Source organism: Euprymna scolopes, chromosome 4, assembly GCF_053919585.1.
Source record: "Euprymna scolopes isolate OS-2025 chromosome 4, ASM5391958v1, whole genome shotgun sequence".
NCBI lineage: Eukaryota > Metazoa > Mollusca > Cephalopoda > Sepiida > Sepiolidae > Euprymna > Euprymna scolopes.
The window spans coordinates 61,114,521-61,137,034 of NC_136485.1; the positions used below are offsets into that span (position 1 = coordinate 61,114,521).

Genomic DNA, 22,514 nt, shown 5'->3' on the forward strand with positions numbered 1-22,514 from the left:
AAAAAAAAAAAAAAAAAAAAATTCTGTGTAACCAAAATCAAAAAAGTTCGTTTCAAGAGCTTCCCATCTATGGAACAAATTGCCATGAGACTGCATCTCTACAAACTACAGCAGTCAATTTCAAGTAGAATATCAATAAGTACTTGTAAGACTGTCCTCTTAAGTAATCCAATGCTGCCCTTTCCATCCATCATTTTTGACACCTTCATAGTTCCGCATCCATCTAACAATATTATTTACCATTATTCTCAATGGCTTTTGCTGATTTGATAATTCGTTTGTAATACAGCTTTCTATTCCAGTAGTTTCTTTCCTATATCTGCAAGCTTGTGGAATCTCTTCCTGCTGACCTTTATCCTCCTGCCTATAGCCTTGGTCTTTTCTAAGTTAAGACTAATTAGGACTCTCCTGTCTTTGCAATAATCATCTTCCGTTCTTGTTGGCTCCTTACATCAAGTGGCTTCATGCCTTGTTTGGAGCGATGTCTTTCTACTCTTCTTTGTTGCATCACCACAGTAATACCCTACACAGTTATATAAGTCTAGGCACTTCTCTTGCAATAGAGGAGAGGACACATACTACATTTGGATCATTGTCCAGTATTTCTGAATTTCTACCTTCAATAGATTTTCCCTCAATAATCAGTATCATACCACAGGAATCTGAAAATTCATTTGTTGCCAATAGTTTTCCCAAAATTTTTCTAGTCAGAATTCTTTATAGAAAGACATCGGGTACTTATAGGAGGGACCACATGAAGGTTGCCAACATCCTTAGTGAAAGTTAGTTTTGTGAAACGAACTAGATTAGAACTTGGGACATCCAGGTTGTTAGTTCAGGTCATTAACCACTAAACTACAGTCACCTCCTTCCTCAATAATAAAACTGTCATATCGTTCTTCTGTGAGAAGCTGAATAAAGTCATTGACATTGATAAAATCTCAACCTTACTTTCACCTGAGAGAGCTTATAGTCATAAGAGTAAGAAATCAATTGAATCAGGTTTGAAGCCATCATCAATGCAGCGAAATAGTAGTGTCAGAGTATCGCCTCTTTTTAAGAGATGGGGAATGTCTAGGAAACTGAGGGAGGGGGAGAGGCGGCGTCTTTTTAACCTATCCTAAGCACACACACTTAAACCAATCTGGTCTTAGAGTTGAGGGCATCAGAAAGAGTTTGATTTAAAGTAACAAGAATGCTAACAGTTGGATTCGAAGATGTCTTACTTCTAAGAATTAATGGAGTAAGGACTTGGGGGGATCCAAAGAGCTGAAACTTTCAGAACCCTACGAGCTCGGGACTTTCTGAAACCTTACGAGCACAGGACTTTCGGAAACCCTACCAAACCCCGGACTTTCGGAAACCCTACCAAACCCCGGACTTTCGGAAACCCTACCTTATCAGCCCGGAACTTTCAAAACTTTACAACCTTATCAGCCCGGAACTTTCAGAACCTTATCAGCCCGGAACTTTCAGAATCTTATCAGCCCGGAACTTTCAGAACCTTATCAGCCCGGAACTTTCAGAACCTTATCAGCCCGGAACTTTAAAAACTTTACAAGCCCGGGACTTCCAAACCCCTACCAGCCGGGATCAGACATTATAGCTTTCAATTCCAAAAATCTTGTCAGAAGTGTCCTAAAAGTGTCAAATTTATGTACGTGTGAATGACAATTACAAGTTATACATAAAGTGATTTTAGTAAAATTCACAGTCAGAAACTAACAATTGGATCTCCCGCTACTTAAAAAAAAAAAAAAAAAAAAAAATCTAAAACTGTTCTCAGGTCAGAAGTCTATCTGGAACCATTTCAAAAAAGTGAAACAGTGGAAGCACAAAGTCACTAAACTCACAGGAAATGGATAACCCAGTGAAAAGAAGTTCATTTATTCTCTAAAGTCTTCAATGGCATCAAGTCACAAAGAATTACAATCCAATTTCAAAGACGCTCACATTATTATATCAAACATTGAACTGATCTTTGAATGAACAGAGTGTATGAGTCAGCAGTTCGTTAACTTTATTCAGTGAAACATTGGAAGCTAACGTAAAACTATTTTCGTGAAATAATTATTCAAATCCTTTTAATCCAATTTAATTTATAAGTAAAGATAGATTGGCAGAAAATATATTTTTTTAAAACTCGTTTATACCTGCTTTGTGAGCAGTGTTGTTACAGTGTCTGGGTATGTCAATTTCGGTCTTTATGTAGCTTCTATCACTTTACAGCTTGGATGAAGAAAAATATTTATGAAGTTTTGTGGAAAAAATACACACCTTGGCACTTACATGAGAGAGTAAGTAATTACGACTAATGTATTTATTGGCAAAAAAAAAAAAAAAAAAAAAAAAAAAAGGAACATTAGAATTATGTTTTTAAGCAAATAGGCTTTGAACACAAACCACGAAGGTCATTCCAAAAGTAAAGCCTCTTATTTTCTTTTTCAACTAAAAAAGTTAAAGAGCTAAAAAGACGAAAGTATTACAATTAAAACAAGTAACCGTTTGCGCTTCAGACTTTATTTTTCTACATAGTCACCACTATTCTTGAATGCACTTTTGCCAGGAATTCAATGACGCATCTCTGCTTCTGACGCACGTCCATGACAGAGGTTGCTTTCTTAGAGTCTCACACTGTCAATGTTTGCAACAGAGAGATGAAACTTTTAGAACATGAATGCATAAGTTCAGTCATCAGAACAATGTAATTTACAAACTCCTCTGATCCATTCGAGCAGAATAAATAAATAAATAGGAGGTATTACTTTCGGAACGCCCTTTTTTTTGCAGATTATCTAAACAGAGTTTATTACTTTAAAAAAATATATATAATCATGCAATGTTTTTTCTTATATTATTATGCTATGTTAATTTGTTTAAATTTATAAAAAAAAATGTATCTAATTAAAAAAAGAATACCTTTACACGAGATAGAAACTCAAGTGCTAACATTGTAAAAACTACTGCCTTGATAATGTGTAATCTACCCATTCTTTCTTTTTGTAAACCAATCAGATTTCTGGATTATTCAGATCACTGTTTTAATCTTCGATCTTATTCTCACAATGCTTCAGTCGATGTAACCTTCAACTTTATTCAGGTACATCTTATCAAAATCGAGAATCTATAACAAATTTTAAACAGAACTGTCACTTAAAATTGAATATTACTGGCCACTTATATCCAGTATACTACATTTAGTTTGAAATTCTGTATGGATTCCACAGATTCGATAAAAAGGTTTCAGAGTTCAACAAAATGCACAAGAAGAAGGTTGGAGATTATATCGGCTGAAATAATGTAAGGATAAAATTCAAGATGAGAACAGTAGTTTGAATAATTCAAACTGCCTGTTTGACAAGTATTTTAATGGTGGATACTCGATACGAACTACAAACCCTTGTACCCCTCCACGACGTATCCCCTCCCCCTTCCGACAAAACCGACAAGCAGCAAAGTCTCACCCCTAGAGATGCCTACATGTAAGAAAGCCTTCTACTCTAATAGTTTCTTCCCCAGAACTGCTAGACTTTGAAATTCCTTTACGGATTACAGCTTTCCCAACTGCACTGACATGCAGAAATTAAAGTATAATGTGAACAAACATGTTGCTGCTCAACTCCCTTTATAGTATCCATACAACTTATGTCCCTGATACATCGAAGTCCTCCTACATCAAAGTGGTACTGTGCTTTGTTTGGGGTGAAAATGTAATAAAATAAAAATAATACGAATTGTCAATCCTCATCTAAAAAATTGTGAAATATAAAATCAGTTTTTTTTTTTGTTTTTGCTTACAGACAAGTAAACTTCAAAACCACCATAACCTTTCAAAAGTATATAGATGTAATTTTATCTTTATCTATATCTTTGTAAATACAACTATGTGAGAAAAAAAAATACACCCTCCAATTTCAATATAAAATATTTTAAAATAATTTGTACAACAAATTAACACTTGTTTGTACAAATGTTATTACCTTGTACATTCATTTTACAATATGAAATCATCTGGTTGTCACTATTAAAAGGAAAGGACTTATTTTTGCAGATTATCAAAAAGTTTATTTTATTAATATATATTTATAAAATGTTTTTATGTTATAATTTCTTTAAATTTATAAAAAAAAAAAAAAAAAATCCTAAAATGACGGGTATGTTTTACTGTCCTTCGAAAAAAAAAATAAATAAATAAAATAAAAATAAAAAAATCAAATCAAATATATAACAAATAAATGTTACCAAAGGCAAGATAAGTTACTCTTCTACCCAACTGGGTAAGTTATTAGTGTTTTTACTAACATGTAAAATGTTTAATCGGCTCAAAAACAAGAAAAAATGGCTGCATAACAAATACATTGTGGCTACTTTTTCTTGTGGTCGCGTACCCTTTGAAAACGCTTATTTTTTTCAAGCCGAATAAACATTTAACATTAAGTAAAAACACTAAAAATCTACCCAGTTAAGTAGAAGTGTAACTTATCTTGCCTTTGGTAACATTATACATTTAATTTTTTACCACTTTTTCGAAGGACTGTGGACAGTAAAAACAAACCCAAAATGACATACAAACTTGAGTACTGACATTGTCAAAACTACTACCTTAGTAATGTGTACTCTTCTTATTCCTTTTTTTTTTTTTTTTGTCAACAAATCAGGTTTTTGGACGAATTGAATTATTGTTTTTATCTTGCATGATATTCTCACAATATTTTGGTTGCTGGAAACTCCAATTTTCTTCAGATACATTTTGTTGAACTCTGGAATCTGTACCGAATTTCGAATGGAACATTTTATTTAATTTATTTGGGTAGTTTACTCTTATTCCATCAGCCATGACTGAGCAAAAGTCAGTTTATAAGTGCATTCTTGGTATCGCTTGAATTAATAACCGAACTTGCAACCTCCAGAAGACTGTCACTTAAAACTGACTAGCAGGGGTCACCCGGATTTGCCCGGTCGTAAAATATGTTTAAATATTATATTTTAATTTGTCCAGATTTCGTATATATTATTGGAGAGTCGTGATTTCAAAAGAAAAAAAAAAAGTATCTGGGTGCCATCCGTAAGAATTGAAACTGAAAACAAATGTAACATTCAAAGCTGGTGATGTTACCACTGTACCAACGTAACACGCATTTGAACTGATTAAAAATAAACTAAGAATGATTTTTTTCAATTTTGACCCCCTTTTGACCCCTTTAAAACTATTTTAACTGGCTAAAGACCCATAAAAGAACGGTCTGTAAAGAATCCAATCATTTGAGGTCCCTAGTGCCACTCTGCGACTTTTAGTTTCAGAAGAGATAGACTTTGAAAATATGGAGATAGACAGACAGTGAGTTTTATCAATTAGATTACAACTTAGCACTTAAAGCACAGTTTCATTCAAAATTTTGTACAAATTTCTGAGTTCGATAGGATTCCAGAGCTCAACAAACGCACTTGAAGGTTGGTGGTTATAGTAACCGAAAACATGTGAGAATAACATCCAAGGTTTCACAAATTCTAAAATATAAAATCAGGTTTTTATTTGCATATAATCGGGCAAACCCCAAAAATATCTAAGCCTTTTTTTATAGTATTTAGATGTAGTTATGCATAATGCATATCTTGGTAAATACAACTAGGGGCAAAAAAAAAAAACAAACAAAAAAAAAAAACACCCTTCCATTTGAATAATCTATCATATAAATCTCACCTGTCTGTTTAAATGTATATATGTATGTATGTATATATGTTTGCCTAAAACTTTTGAGAGAGACGACGGATTTTCACAAGATCAGTATCGTTTTGAAGCTCAACCCTTTGGACAACAAATATTAAAAAATTGGCCAAAACATTAATTCCTCCACCCTTCACTAGGAGGGGTCGCTTTTTTCACTTATATTTTTGAAAGTCATCCCCTCTTTTAGATTAACTAGCCTTAATTTAAACCTTCACCACTTCTGGTTTGGTGATGGACGCAACGGCAAAGACGTCACTTTTTTATCACATTCTTTTCCTCCTTCGCGGTACGGGTTCGAGCCTGCCTGCCTACTATCACTTTTCGTTTTTGCTCAACACACACCTTCAAACACCCGTGCAACGCCGAGCACCCAGGCTAGTCATATGTAAAGTAATTTCTAGTATAATAAATAAATGTACCTTTGTTTGTATGGATGTTATCATGTCGTACACATATTTTACAATATGAGATTGTCTGCTTGCCACTGATGAAAGAATTGGTTTGTTTTGCTTTATGGCATACCGACCCTTTTCAGCTTAATTTAATGATGAATCTGGTCATTTTTTTTTTTTTTTTTTTAAGTATTTATGCTTCAAGTTCTTTATACCTTCAAATATTTATTCATGTTTGGTTTAGTTGTTTTGTAGAGAAAAATTGTTTTTGTTTTACAGAATATGAGTTTTGCAAAGGGAAAAAAAGGAAGAAAAAAGATCAATTTTTTTTATAAATACAATATATTATATGTGAGCCAAATTACTTTAAAAGATTTATTTGATTTGATAAGATAAAACATTCTTTACGTGCACTAAATTCAAGGACTAATTACAAAAAAAAATGTGTTTGATTGAATAGATGAGTGAGTTTGTTTTGTTTAAGGACATTTCAACCTCTGTGGGTCATTTAATGCTAAAAACAGTTGTTTCTTTTTTGTTATTATGGTATATGGAGTTTTATAACTTTTTATAACATTTTTTTTGTTATGGGGTTTTATAACTTTTTATAACATTTTTTTGTTATTTATGGTATATGGGTTTTCATAACTTTATTTTTTGTTATTAGGGTATATGGGGTTTTATAACTTTTTTTTTTTGTTATTATGGTATATGGTTTTTTTTTGTTATTATGGTATATGAGGTTTTATAACTTTTGTTTCATTTATCATACTTTGTTGAAGATATTAGCATGGTTTATAAAATTTATTATAGAATAAAGGATTATACATGTCTGGTTTAGTTTTTTGTTTTATGTTATATTAACCTCTTTAAGGTTATTTAATGCAAAATCCGGTCATTTTGATAAAAGTTTTTATACTTTAAGTTCTTTATATCTACAAATATTTATTCATGTGATTGGTTTGGTTGTTTTGTAGCGGCAAATTATTGTTTCTGTTTTTGCAGAACATGATTGGGTTTTGGAGAAAGGAGGCGTAAATAGATGAAACTGACTGCACCCATCCTTCCACCAATATATATCAGACTGTAGGTGTAATATATTAAAAGGCACTTCAATATTTATGACGAATTATACTTTTGAAAAATATAGATTTTATTGAAATATGGTTAACTATCTTTGTTCTTAGAAAAAAAAGGGACCATGGAACCTAATGGGTTAACAAAATATAACTAGGTTTATTAAGATTAATCTATTCAGTAAATGTTAAAACAAAAAGGAATATAATAATTTTTGTATACTTATCTGATGGTTTCAATAATATGTACATCTAAGAATGTGCTTAGCTAATTTAAAACGAAAGGAAAGAAATGATCGATTTTCATTTGATTATAAAAAAGATTCTAGGTCAAGAACTGGCTTAGTGGAAGAGCACTCGCGTTTCATGATAAAAGTTTGCAGGTTGATTCCCTCTGTCTATCCCGTCTTTGTTTTCAGTCATTTCAAATCTTTGTCAGTTACCAAATTCCTCATGAATGGCATTTGCTGACTAGGCTTTACAAAGCAATGATTTGTCCCTACTTGGAATACAGGTCCTTCTTGTTTGCCAGAGTTAGCAAGGTGTTCTCTTATTCTCTTGAGTATATACAGCGTTGTGCCATCAGATATATACTACATATTCCCTGCCACGATCCTGTTCCCTCTGGAGAATATGATCTGCTTGGATTAGATCTGCTGGCTACTCGCCGGAATGCAACAGTTTCTTCTGTTACCTACAGATTACTTCATGGTTCTTGCCCCACCACAATGTTTAAATATCGTCCTGTGCTGCAATTAAACAGACCAAACCTGTGACGATATTCATATAATACCCATGGCATAATCATACTAGTGTTTGCTCAGAGATGTGCCAGTGATCTCTGTTCACATTGTACTCGACAGTCCTGAACCTGTTGCCTTAGAATTGTGTGAATGAACATGTATCACTGTCACCTTTTCAGAGTTCTGTATTATCTAACTATCGTGATGTTCCTAAGTTTAATGCATTCCCTAACCGGCTTAATAGCCTCTGATTATTGCTAATGGTTTTATGACTGTGGCTTAATAAAGAAAAAAAAAATCTTAAGTGATATGATATAGTGTCAGGGTTGAGGACTGCACAATTCTTGCTTTACTATAAATTTTTCATACTTATTCATTGTCTCGTGTGAGTGGGAGACAAGTTCAAATATATTTTACAAACAAAAGAAACTATTTAAATCTGTGCCAGACGTGATGCTCATGAACCAGGATGGAGCAGTGAAAATAGTCCCCAATTTGCCTCGCACCTACCATTAAAGAGACAGTCTTTGCTTGGCGTGCAATTTGAAGATTACGGAAAAGTTGAAATCATAAGTTGCAAGAAGGGATTTGAACACTGATCCATACCGGCATAAACAGGGACGATCTCGTGGAGTTTTTATTTTAACATCCGGGACAACAAAGCAACAATTTTTTTACTCAAATCAAGTTGATTTGCATATGCCGGATGTAGGTGAACAAAAAAAAAAAAAAAAAAAAAAAAAAGGAACATATTTCGTATTTCATGTCGAGATTTGGTTTATCTGAACTTGATGAAACAGAATGTAGAGAAAATGTCAAGTGAATTTTTTTTTGACAGAGATAACATTTTCATTTTAATTCTATGAAACTTATCTTTAATGGTTCCACTGAAGTCAGAGTGAAAACACTTCCCTGATAAACTTTCGCTTTCAAAATCATATTCATCAAAATTAGTTTTATCTCAATGGGCGTTTTTTGCTACTTTACATTAAGTTATCACAAATAATTTTCACTTTTTACATATTTTAAATAGTTGCTCCTAAGGTTGTATACTTAATTATTTCACTTAATGTTACGCAATCTTTACACACACGTATATTATACACATATATATATGTTTACACGTTTATATGACTCTTAAACTAATTAATCAATCATTATGACTTTTGAAACAGCTGCTAAGCTTAAGGGATCCAAATGTGTGCAATATTTAGTTTAATTTAGTTTTATGCAAAGGAGGTAATAAGATTGATTCCCTTCATGAAATTTCAGAATTTTTAATAATAACTATTAAAAATACCAATTAATAAATATTTCTTAAATTTTAGGTTTTTTTTTTTTTTTACTGAAGTTTTAGAGGACAAAACATAGGCACAATCTTCTATTTGAAAATTCAAATATGTCAGATTTGAGAATGAAGTTGATTCATTGTGTCTTGATTTTAATTTTGGTAAAGGGGCATCAAAGTGTATGTATATTGAGACGGTGAAAACTTATTATGGTTGATTTAATGCAATGTATACTGATGCTAATGTTGCCAATGTAGTTCCATACAATACAGCTATTTTAGACTTGTTTGGTGATGGTCTCATGAATAGAAGTCTTGATCGTAAATGTATTTCACACTAATTGACTTTAGATTTTTTTTATCTGTAAAGTTATCTCAAAGATAATGTCTATCAAAACAATTGCTAAACTATTCCTGGACTAAAGAGGGTCGTCACAGCCAAAATTAGGGCAATGTCAATTCATTTTATTTATGGAGAATTTTGTATTTTGTGTTTTCATTCATAATTGAGGAGAGTGGCCACGTGGTTTTTTTTTTGGGGGGGGGGGGAGGCTTTTTAAAATATGTTAAAATAAAGACTTATCCACGTAAGTTAGAAGAGTAACTTATTTTTCCTTTGGTAACATTTAGTTTTGTTGTATTTTTTAACCAATTTTTATTTTTTTTTTGGCTCTTGTTAAAAATGCACCAATTTTTTTTTAATGCAAATAGATCAATTTTTTTTAGCAAAAATAGATCACAAATCAGTAAATAAAGCGAAATTGTTTTAACTAATTTCTGAATGATATTTCCTTTAAAATAATTTATGTCGGTAATAGTAATGATTACCTGAACAATTATCTAATACTATATTCATGTTGAAGGGAATACAAGTGCATTAAGTTCATTGGAGCATATTCCGTAGAACTTATAAAACAAGATACAGGATAAGAATAGAACACTGTGGTGATGAGACAGAGGCCGGATCTTAGTAGACAGTGCAGGACCTATTAATTTAGAGACTTTTCTGCTCCCTGTCCAAGAGGGAGAGACTACGGGTCCTAATAATTAATAATCTAACACTGGTATTTCGACCAACAGAATAAACTGATCCAATTCAGTTCTGGCCAAGGTCACGGTGTAGTATCTGTTCTGATACTACACAGCACCTTTTTTCTTCTTGGTCAGTGGAGGAGAGATCCTTCATAACAGAGACAATTTTTTTTTGTTCTTATCTAGAGTGCCCCTTTTTTAGGGAGCTTGATTTTCCATATATTAAAAACCGACCTTGTTTCTAAGTCTGCCCTTGTGGGGAGGCAAGTAAATAGGAACGGCCCATAAAGGATGACATAGGGCAGCTGTTGAACGTACAGATTCAAAGGTCACATTTATATTGTGAGGATGGCAGGTATTAATGCACGACATGCCACCTTCCCCCGTTTTATTTCTGAAGTGTCATAAATGCTACGACAGCTACCTAATCCCACTAAAACGTATTAATTTTTCTCTTTTTTCCTACGAACAGGATTTCCTCGGTATTAGTCAGGTGGAACTCTAAATAGTTACAGTTACACATATCTTCTATACTATTAAAGACTGATGTTTTTGGAATTTGTTTTCCTGCACGCAAATAGAAACGCGATTGCCCCTTTTTTTTTGTGAACAAAAGTTGTAACAAAACCATCAGCAGCAGCATGACACATATGCAAATGACCAAGCCATATGAGCTGACGTCACAGCAGAGGAAAAGGAAGGAGAAAAATAGAGGGAAAAAAAAAGTTGTTTTAACCATGTGCCGGTGCAAAAGACTTAACCACATGGCAACATGGCAGGACTTTTCAGCAGGTGTCGGTGTGAAAGGAACTTTTAGACAAGATGTAGGACTTGTTAGTGTTCCAAACTTAAAATTGTTGGACGACCATGTGCAGAGCTGCAGACATAGCAGCTGAATTGTAGCTGTACACTGGGAAACTTAACTGACCTCAAGAGGAAAAGCAGAGATTCATCCATATTGTTGCTAGCTTAGAAAATTAGTTGTCGGTGGTTTGGTGATGAAACGACCGATATTAAATGCCTTTTCTTTCAACTGATAAAAAACCCCAAAAAACTTGTGTCAAATTTCCTTCCTTTGTTTCTTTGCAAGACTTTTGTACACAAGGTTGGATCCATGTTAAAATGTAATGACTATGTTATAAAGTATACGTCACTAAAGCAATAATTTTTACAATGTTAATACTCAAGTTTCAATCTCGTGTAAAACTAATTTTTTTTAACTGAATAAGTGGTTTATAAATTTATATAGACAAACATAATTAAGAAACATTGCAATGTTTTTTTTTTTTGTTATTATGTGATGGTTGTTCCAAAAATAAAACCTCCTATTTTTTTGTAACTTCAAAAAAATTTGAAGAGCTGCAAAGACGGAAGTGGTACCATTAAAACGAGCAACCTTTTGTGTTTCAGAATTTATTTTTGTACATAGTCACCACCATTTTTGATGCACTTTTGCCAGCAATGAACGATACTCACACATGGACGTCCAGAGCATGCTTTGTCATTCAAAGGTCATTCCAAAAGTAAAGCCTCCCATTTTTTTTCTTAGAATCTCACACCCTCAATATCTACAACCAGGAGATGAAACTTTCAGGTCATGCAGAAATTTCTTCTGATACCGAGTGAAGACATGAAATTCACAAAAGCAGAAATATTTACCTTGAATAGATTTCTTGATTCAATTCTGTATCGCAGAAAACCGCATTTTAAGCATTTTCCGAGCTTTGTGGAAAATCCTTCCTGATTGAGGCATGTCAAGACCTCAAGTCCAGGTAGATTTGCAATTTAACTGATCACATCAAAGTGGGAGAATTCAATAAAGTTCATACAAGGTTCCAAAACTGGGAAAATTAATTCAAAGATCCCACTTGAGGAAATAAACCACAAAAGTTATGAGTTCGATTTAAATGCCCTTCTGCAGTTAGGATGAGTGGGGGAATCTTTAAAGATTGGATTCTCATCCAGACGATACCGACACATCTTGTCGGAACAAAATTGAACAGGAACTAAATTTCCTTTGAAGAAATGAATTTGGTGCTTAATTTCACGCTTGGACAAAACAAAACTTCTGGAAGAAGCTCAAAGTTCCAGGAGCCTTTGTTATAGAATGGTAGACTGGTGTTTCCGACTAAGCAAATTTCAACAATGCATAAGTTCAGTCACTATAACAATGCAATCCATTTGGACAGAAAATAACCAAAAAAAAACCCCAGGATTCATTACTTTGTGAACGCCTCCCGAATATATAATATTAACATGTTAATGTTATATATATATATATATAACATTATATCTAATATTTATGTAAACAAATATTTTAAAAACTAAATGACATTTCTTTTTATAATCCACAAAAAATGTACACATATTTGGCATTAGTTCAAACTGAATTTATTTTTGCTCAAAAATAGTTACCGTTTTTTTTTTCTCAATAAAAACCATGCCAAAAAATTAATCATAGTTACTTACTCTCTTATGAAAACGTAGTTCATTTTTTCCCATGAAATTTCACAAGTATTTTTCTTCATGCAAGCTATGGTGTGGTAAAATCTGAGTAAAAATGGAAATTCACATACCCGGGTATAGTACCGACACTGCTTTATTTTTTAAATTCTGAACACAATTTTTTTTTTATCATTATTTTCATGGTAAGTGCTCCAATCTATGGTCCCTCCTCGCCAGACTTTCATGAAAACCACTCATCTAGTTGAAACCATTATCAATAATTTCCCCCACTTTTGCCTATATTTAAATGTAGATTCCATGAACAAAGTTTCTTTCTTAGAACTGCATGCCTGTGGAACTCTTTCGCTTCTCTGCTTTCCAGCTGACTACAATATGATTGTCTTCAAGTCCAACGTGAGCAAGTTCTTGAGGAGTCGTCCCCTTAAGTAATCGAATTTACCAAATTTCCACTACTAAAGATTGCTATGATATTGTTCCATTAACTACTATATACTCAGTAACTTATCCTCGACTGACCCCCAGGCCTTGATAAACAGTGATTCCTTTGTATAAAAATTAAAAAAATAAAATGATTTGAGATGAATGATTTTTTTTTAATTACATTATTTTGAAGCAAGTTTTTTTGTTTTTGTTTTTTTCTTAAATTACCTATTTCCTGCTTTTATCTTATTAGAGTACGATTGATTTGCAGTCCTTTAGGACATTTATTGATTGGTTTGGTTGGTTGGTTGATTGCTTTTAAATGACATATCGATTCTCTTCTTAGGTCATTTAATGCCATAAAAGGTTATTTATCATAGATTCTTATGTGTAGGTTATTCACAGTAGTATTGGATGTTTGTATTTTTGTAAGCGTATAGTTGTAAGAATATTTGAGAGGTGGATGAAGAGATTTTTATGCTTTTCTAATTTTCTTGTAAAGTCTTGTGACTTTCAGAAAGCTGAATATACTGTGCGTATGAAGTTCATACTGTCTATTTGGTAGAAATTTTGTCTCGTTTGTTGGCGACCTTTACAGGCAATGAGTATGTGTTCAATGGTGAAGGATGACTGACAAGGTATGCATGTTGTTATTCTCCCTTTCAGCAGATAGGAATGAGTTAAGTGATTATGACTGATTCGTACTCTTGCTAATATCATCTTCTCCATCCTCGGTCTTCCGTGTCCTGGTTGGCATTGTTTGATGATAGGCATAATCGAATGTAGTTTATCTCTCGGAAAGAGCACTACTACTACAATGACTGGCTAAAGAAAGATAACTCTGCAACTATAATTGCTACAAAAAAAGAAAAAGGCAACTAATCTCTACACACCATCACCGCTATGGCTACTACAGCATATCAACAACTTCTACTAAAAGATATGCTGCCTATTTTCACATTCTTTCCATTTGGTTGATATGTAGTTTATCATTTTTGTTTTATGGGATTTTCTTTTATAGAGAGCACAATACCAATTGTAGAAAAACATTAGCTGCTATTTTTCGGGAAGGTGGCGGGTCACATCTATTCCAATGGTATACGTTATAGATGAATGAACAGAGATTTGGGAGTGTTTGAACTATTTGCTATTATCAAAGTGTATTGATAGTCTTTACACCATCTGTAATATCAAGACCTGTCACTCAAACATCTTGGTCAAGCTTGTGGGAGTTGAAAACTCCCAGCCTAACTCGATTGTCGCCCTTTAACTCAGAAGAGCGACCTAGCTATGTCACTTCCTGTTCCCCATATTTCTTCCTCTTTTGCGCTGGACCTTCAAGCAGTCAAGATGTAACAAACACCGCTCCGGGTAGCATGAACCACCACAGCATCCTGACTAGCCAGTGATCCTTTTACAGCTACCGATCTTAGAACTCTCATTCTTTCTATTGCTTGTTCATGTATATATATGTAAATAAATTGCATTTCTTTCGCTGATATATAACGGTATATTTTCGTCTTCATTATGCGACCTTTCATCTTTTCAATTCCTCTACCATTAAATACATACACCATAACACACATGGGGACGGGGTCGTCTATCACACAGCAGACCATCCTGTCTCCAACAAGCTTCTTATGTAGTAAGATGGTATGTGGGACCCGTCAGTAAACATAGAAAATAAATTTCCACTTCAAAATTTGATTACACAAACAGGAAATATTTGCTTAGAAATTAAGGTAAAAAATTTAGTGGACACAGAAAAGTTTAGTAAAGCCTTTTGCATGTTGAGCCGAGAACAGGAATACGCTTTAGAGAGTTTCTCCCCCTCCCTTCACACAAGGGATGAACGTTGCGTAATATTAATGTGTACTGCAATGAAGGTTATGTTACTCTGTATGATGCATAAAACTTACACTAAAATGAAACAAAAAGAATCATGACACAAAGTGGTATAATCTGTGCTGTTTATAATTGTTACAGTGAAAGAATACCGTATGTGTATAAGTCAAATTTCTTGGGGACGATTTTAAGGTTATGTTTTTGGGGTCGACTCATACATAGGTAATGTTTTTGGAAATGTTGCTAAAGAGTGACTCTGCGCTCGATCATAACACAGAAAACACCATTTTTTTTGTGCATTCGGTACATACCAATAATCCTAGTAATTAATCGCATTGCTTCTGAACCCCATTGCAGCATGTAAGCACATGCATGGTTTTTCAGTGGGAGGCTTAATAATAATTGGAATAGCTCTCACAATGTTCACTCTCTAGATGTGGCTATAGGCCTAAGTTCGATATGATGTATTCGGTGATGATATGATGGATGTTTTTAGTAGGTTATGGAATGTAGTGTTTACGATATGTCATTCTCACCTAAGTTCAACAAGTTTTAAGAATTTAATGACGACTATTTAAGAAAACCATTTAATGGCACTTAGCACATGTGTTCACATTATTACGGTATATTACGGCTCGTGCAATGTATGCGTTTACATTATTATGGTACGTGACGTAAATTATGTCTAAAAACATTAACTGCACCTGGAATCTGCAGCATATCATTGATCAGAATGTTTGATTAGCAACATTTGCATTCGTATGTAAGTGTGCAGCGAGTTGGTTCTATATATGAAAATCAAATCGACTACACTTGCATAAATGCACATATCTTTCAAAATAAAAAAAAAAAAAGGAAATTATCTGTGCAAGAAAGAGCCATGAGATGGACTACTTAACTTTTCTAGACTCTACAGTCGACTTATACACAGATCATACCTAAAATGACAATCTTTGGTCTTAAAATGCACATCAACATATACACAAGTTTATATAGTAATTATTACAATTGTTGCTACTTAAGGGTGAGAAAACAACTCTAAATCAACACTAGTACTACTACAACTAAAACGGCTGTTTTATTTTGTTTTTTTTTTTACAAAGGAGTCACCACTTATCAAGGCTCAGAGGCCACTCGAGGATAAGTGTTAATGAGTGTACAGTAGTCAATGGGAAAATATTGTAGTAATCGTTAGTAGTAGGAATTTGGTAAGTTGAATTACTTAAGGGGATGGCTCATCAAGAACTTGTTCATGTAAGACTTAGAGATGACAATATTGTAGTCAGTTGGAAAGCAGAAAATAGAACAGAGTTCCATAGGTGTGCAGCTTTAAGAAAGAAGCTTTGTTTATGGAATCTACATTTATGTTTACACACAGATAAAGAATGGGGGAAATTATTTATAGTGGTTTCAGCTAGCCAAGTGTTTTTTGTGAAAGTTAGGCCAGGGGTACTATAGATTGGAGCTCGAGCACCTGTCATGGAAAACAAAGCAGAGACAGGCTCGAAACGTCTCTTTGGGAAAGAGGTTGCAGGGAAGAAAAAAGGGCATTCCCCACTAGGCTATGAAGTCTATTTTGAACTGTCAAGGCAGGATAAGCTCCTACCCAGATGTGGCAACAGTATTCCATCCTTGGACGCACTTGAAGATACGTCTACAACTATGATTGCTGCAAAAGAAAAAAAAAAAAAAAAAAAAAAAAAAAGGAGAAAGAGAGGCCAACAACCTTTACAAACCATCACAACTATGACTACCACAATGTGCCAACAACACTTCTGCCAAAAGATATGTTGGTTATTTGCTGTGGTTGATTGCTATGCAACACTACAACTTTCACCATGTATAGTCAATCTTGTTAACAGTTCATGACATTAGATACTTCTATTTACCTTCCTTTTTCTTTGTGGATTTTCAGAAGAGGGAAGTTGGCTTTGAATGAGATGGAGGCCTACAAGAGTATCCACCCCATCTCCAACATTGAAAGATATCTTCCCTTATCGGTTGCTGCGCTATTCTTTGCCACATACATGGAGATCACCACTTATCAAGGCCCGAAGGCCACTCAGGGATAAGGGTTATTTCTAATTTAGTCAATAAATGTAATATTTTCACAAGTCCACTATCATATTGCATGTCCTAAATATATTTCCTTAAAGACAAAATTTTAAAATAACTTTCTTTTTTTTTTTCTTTTTTACATGGAGGTCACCACTTAGAAGGCCACTCAGGGATAAGGGTTATTGCGTGTACAGTAATCAATGAGATAGTATTGTAGTAATCATTAGTATTGGGGGTTTTGATAGAGTGCCTTACTTAAGGGGGCGGTTTGTCAGGAGTTTGTTTATGTTGGACTTGAAGACGTCCAAGTTGTAGTCAGGTGGGAAACAGGCAAGCGGCAGAGAGTTCCACTGGCGTGCAGTTCTAAGAAAGAAGCTTTGCTCATGGAATCTAGGTTTGGATTTAGCCACAGATAAAGAGTGGGGAAAATTGTTGAGGGGAAAATTTTTTTTTTTTAATTTAAATCATCTGAAAATGTGATTAAATATGTGATTAATTTGAATCAATTATTTCATAATCATCTTTTAAGTTTATTTACATTTTTAAAAGACTCCAATCTAGGATCATATATGAAGAGCTGAGCCAACAAAGACATTTCGCAATATAATAGTATTACTAGGATCAGTGTCCCGGCATTGCCTGGTATAATCAAGGAAACCGAGAATCACAACCCAAAGCAGATTTACAAAAAACAAAAAAAAAACAAACAAACAAAAAAAAAACTGTTTTCATCCAAAATGCTGAGCGTATATTCACAATATAGAAAATGTTAAGTAGAACTGTGATTTATAGTAAAATAGAAACAATGATTGAATAAGAAAAGAATAAAAACTAAGTTTAAAGAGATGTATTTTTGCAAAGGAATGTACAAATTAGTTAACATTTTGACAGCGATCATATAGATGTGACTGATTCTATTTGGAAACTTTTCTATCATGAGCATGAAGTTGGACCTTTTAATGTCATTGTCTGTACCATGAATAGCTCTACTTTATAAATATACTAAAATATCGAGCACTGTTTTTATTACAAATGTAAAAATCTAACCCAACTTATAAAAAATAATTATTCTTCAGAAAAATATATATTTGAATTAAAATGAAATTGTTCAGTTTGAATTGCAGTCAATTCCACCCCCAAAATAAATTAAATTGAAAACCAAATACAAGAAATCTACCATGACAAAGGACACATTCTACATTGTTAAAATACGAAATAATAATGCAAAAAGCATCAAAACTTACGTTATTGGAATGGTTGTTGTTCACGTGATAGTTCTTCTGACCATTTGCCATTTTATCATGACCTCTTGACTTCCTAGATAATCCGTTGCAAAGGAGAATGATTTTGATGGCTTGCTGAAAAGAGAGAAAAAGAAATATGCATTAAAGTTTAGCTCAGGAGGGAGAAAAAAATGGCAACTCAAAAAGGAACATAATTTTTTTCTTTAATAAATCGATAAAAAAAAAAAACTTTTAAGTTGTAAGAAATTGATCATAGTGATAGAAAATGTTTTGTCGTTTAAATTTTTATCAAAATGCCAAAAGCAATTCATGTATCATGAATATCAACTATTTTATAAAATGCTGTTAACAATTATCATCATTCACTCACTAGCAGTTATCACATGCACCATTAGCAGCTTTCATTCACTCGCAATAACCTGTGGTGTTCCCTGGAGTCTGAGTGACAAGTTTCCCCAGATTTCCACTATTCTTTCGATAACCACTGCATATGAGTTTGCATTATTACAATAACCACTAACCATTGATTTCTTGGTCTCAACAACCATTTATTATATAATAATACATTAAATTAATTCTATATTATAAGAACATTATCTCCCTCAAACCTTTTTTTAAAAATAGGATCACTTAATCATCTAATGCAAAAGAAAGTGATTTTGAAAATTTCATCTGGTGTCACGTTTAAAACTCAAACAGTGGAGGAGTTCCTTTTCGCCTCTATATTTCTTCTTTTTAACAGAAGTTTGTAATAGACACTCGTCTAGATACAACAATTGTCAACAATTTCCCTTACTCTATCCATGCCTAAAACTAAAAATTTGTTTTTCACTGACATTTCGATATTTCCAAAAAATCTGTGGTGGATCAATTTTTCCTAATTAACTGTTAACTCAATTCAATCCAGTTAATGAAAGAAAAATCTCTTTGCCCATACCTCATCGACTAAGGAAAGGTGTGCTACTCATCTATGCCGTTCTACGACTACACATCGTTAGGATCTCGCCGCTTTTGAAAGCAACTCATTCCACCTGGATAAATAATGAGCTACAAAATTAAAGTCACCTGCCCAGTTACTGGATGTGGCTGGAAATCCCAGAAACTCCCTGAATCCCTCAGTAACGTGCTCATTACCTCCATGAATCTTCATGCTCAAACTGCCCATCCAGCCCCAATAGCCAACCCTCAACAACCAGCAGCTCCCAGGCTTAAGCTTCAGTCCCCATCTATTGGTGCCGGGAGCACTCCCGATCAATGGTCATCCTTCAAGTGACAATGGTCTATGTATAAGACCGGCATGGCTATCACTGATGCTATGTGTGCCACGGCCGTCTTTCACTGCTGTGATAAGGACCTCATGAATGACCTCTTGAGAGACTTGCAGGAAGATGTGTCATCAATGACCGAGGCAGACCTCCTTGCTGCTATAAGGCACCTGGCAGTCAGGGAAGAGAGCACTCTGGTCCACTGCATCAAACTCAGTAGGATGACACAGGTCCCTGGTACCCCTATCAGGACCTTCCTTGCTGCTCTCAGGGGTCAGTCCGCCTTATGCCAGTACACAGCAAAGTGTAAGGAACCGGGCTGTGGCCACACTTATGATTCTAGCAGTGAGATTATTAGGGAAAATCTTATTCGTGGTATTGCTGATCCAGAGATTCTTTCTGATCTGTTGGGTGATCCCAAAACAGATCAAACCCTGGAGGAAACTGTTGCCTATATAGCCCAGAAGGAACAGGGTAAATCCACCAGGGCGGCTGTTGGGGAAACTACTGCCACCATGAGCCATGGCAATGACAAACCCCACCAGTCACAACCATCTCACAGCAACAAGCAGATTAAGTGCTGGGCTTGCGGAGAACTACAGCGCGGTAAGTCGAATGACCGGAATTCCAGAGCCAAGTCCTGCAGTGCTTGGTCTGTAACATGCAGCAAGTGCTCTGTAAAAGGCCATTTGTGACCAACTGCAGTAAGTGCTTGAACTGCGGGTTATGGGGTCACTGAGACAGATCTTCCAGGTGGTGCTCTCAGAACCCCCGCTGTAAAGTTAAGCCCAAGTACAGTAATGACGCCTTGCACATGGGAGATGATGAAGCTGGCACTCTATTTGACCAACTTTGTACTGTCCAGACTCATCAACCTTTAACTAGCAGCTGCAAGCCAATCAAACATCATGTTTACGAAGGCAAATGGGTTGCTAGACCTTCCAAGCCCTACCCAATGATGACGGTGAAGCTCATCTCATTGCCAGATGACCACAAGAAGGTTGGCCGCCCACTCAAATCCTCCAACCCCACATCAATCAAAATACCTATGGTGGCGGATTCTAGTTGTCAAAGTTCCATCATATCCATCAGATCAGCACTTGCGATGGGCATCGCCAAGACTAACGTATTCCCCGTCAAATTGGCCATACCTGCCAGTTTCCCAACTGTGCCAGTAAGTTGGCCTCAAGACTCCCTGACTACAGTGGAAGATGAATATAAGCAGTGTTCGTGCCCAAAACGCACTGATTTACCACCACCTACACCAACAAAGCTTCCAACAGGTATTGCGCCCACCGATGAAAATGTGCCAATTCTGAAGCAATGGCTGCTTGACTTCTATTCATCAACAACGTTTAATACAGCCACTTCCCATGATGAAGTGTGAACCGCTGGAGCTCCATATCAACCTCAGCACAAAGCCGGTTGCCATTCACAAGCCTGCATTGGTTCCCCTACACTGGCAGGATAAGGTCTATAACGACCTTGAGAGAGATGTCACTATCGGTGTCCTAGAGAAGGTCAGCCCCAACACGTCAACCACCTAGTGTTCCCGCATGGTGGCGACTGCAAAAGCTGATGGCTCCCCTAGAAGAACAGTGGATTTGCAGCCACAAAATCGACAGTCCGTGAGGCAGATTCACCATGTGGAGAGTCTCTTCCATTTGGCAGATTGTGTCCCCCAGCACACGCGGAAGACCATCACGGACACTTGGAATGGTTACCATTCTGTTCTCATCCAAGAGGAAAATCGCCACATTACGACCTTCATAACCCTATAGGGTCGTTATCATTACAAGGTGGCACCACAGGGCTTCCTCGCTAATGGCAACGCCTACAACCAGCGATTTGATGCTATTATCGCCAACTTTAAAAACAAGGTTAAGTGCGTGGATGACACGTGCATGGCATCATTCTTCCAGGTGTGCGAGTAGTTGGATCTCTGTGCCAGAAATGGGATTACTCTCAACCCCAAGAAGTCCCAGTTCATCAAAGAGACTTGACTTTGCGGGCTTCCAGATCACACCCACTAATGTCACCCATCTGACAAGTTCTTGGAATCTATTCGGAATTTCCCTACCCCGAAGGATATCACTGGCGCAAGGGCTTGGTTTGGATTGGTCAATCAAGGGGCATATGCATTCTCCATGGCCAAGCGCATGCAGCCATTCTGGCATCTCCTGAAACCATCCCCCAAATTTCAGTGGATAGAGGAATTAAATGAGATATTCGCTGAGTCTAAGCTCAAAGTTATAGAGGAAATAAAGGAAGAAGTGAGGTTGTTCCAGCCATCCCACCCAACCTGTCTGTTAACCAACTGGTCGGTCACTGGCATCAGGTACTTCATGATGCAGAAGTACTGCAACTCTGCCACCAGGACACCTGTGTTTTGCAAGGAGGGCTGGAAGTTCTGCTTGGTGGGTAGCCGCTTCACCCACGTGGCAGAATCCAGGTATGCACCCATTGAAGGAGAAACCCTTGCTGTTGCCTACGCCTTGCACCAAACACGGTATTACATCCTCGGATGCCGTGACTTGACTGTGGCTACCAACCACAAGCCACTGGTTGGGATACTCAATGACCACTCCTTGATGGAGATAGACAATCGTCATCTGTTGAATCTAAAGGAAAAGACTCTCTCCTACAACTTTGAAGTCATCCACATCTCTGGAAAGAAGAACCTGGGACCCGACACTGCCTCCTGGTACCCAACAGCCACCACCAGCCATGCAGATGATGCTTCTAGCCCAGAAGACACCGCAGATATTGGAGAGGATGATGGGATACACGCATCCATGTCTAACACTATGCAGTCACTAATGTGGTTTCCTGGGACATGGTGCGGGAAGCTATATCTTCGGACGCAGACCTACAGGAATTGCGCAGACTGATTCATGACAGATTTCCTTTGGACTGCCGACAGCTAAGGACCGCACTCCGGCCATACCACCGCATCT

General features: G+C 35.7%; 1 protein-coding gene across 2 annotated transcripts in view; it reads right to left on the reverse strand.

Moving 5' to 3' along the window:
- LOC145267797 (death-associated protein kinase 1-like) overlaps positions 1–22,514 on the reverse strand; it is a 653,913-nt gene that overhangs the window by 170,949 nt on the left and 460,450 nt on the right. For both annotated transcript variants that reach the window (XM_080123326.1, XM_080123327.1), the window contains one exon: positions 18,293–18,406. In XM_080123326.1, coding sequence (XP_079979452.1) covers positions 18,293–18,406 — 114 coding nt within the window. The remainder of the gene's footprint in view (positions 1–18,292; positions 18,407–22,514) is intronic.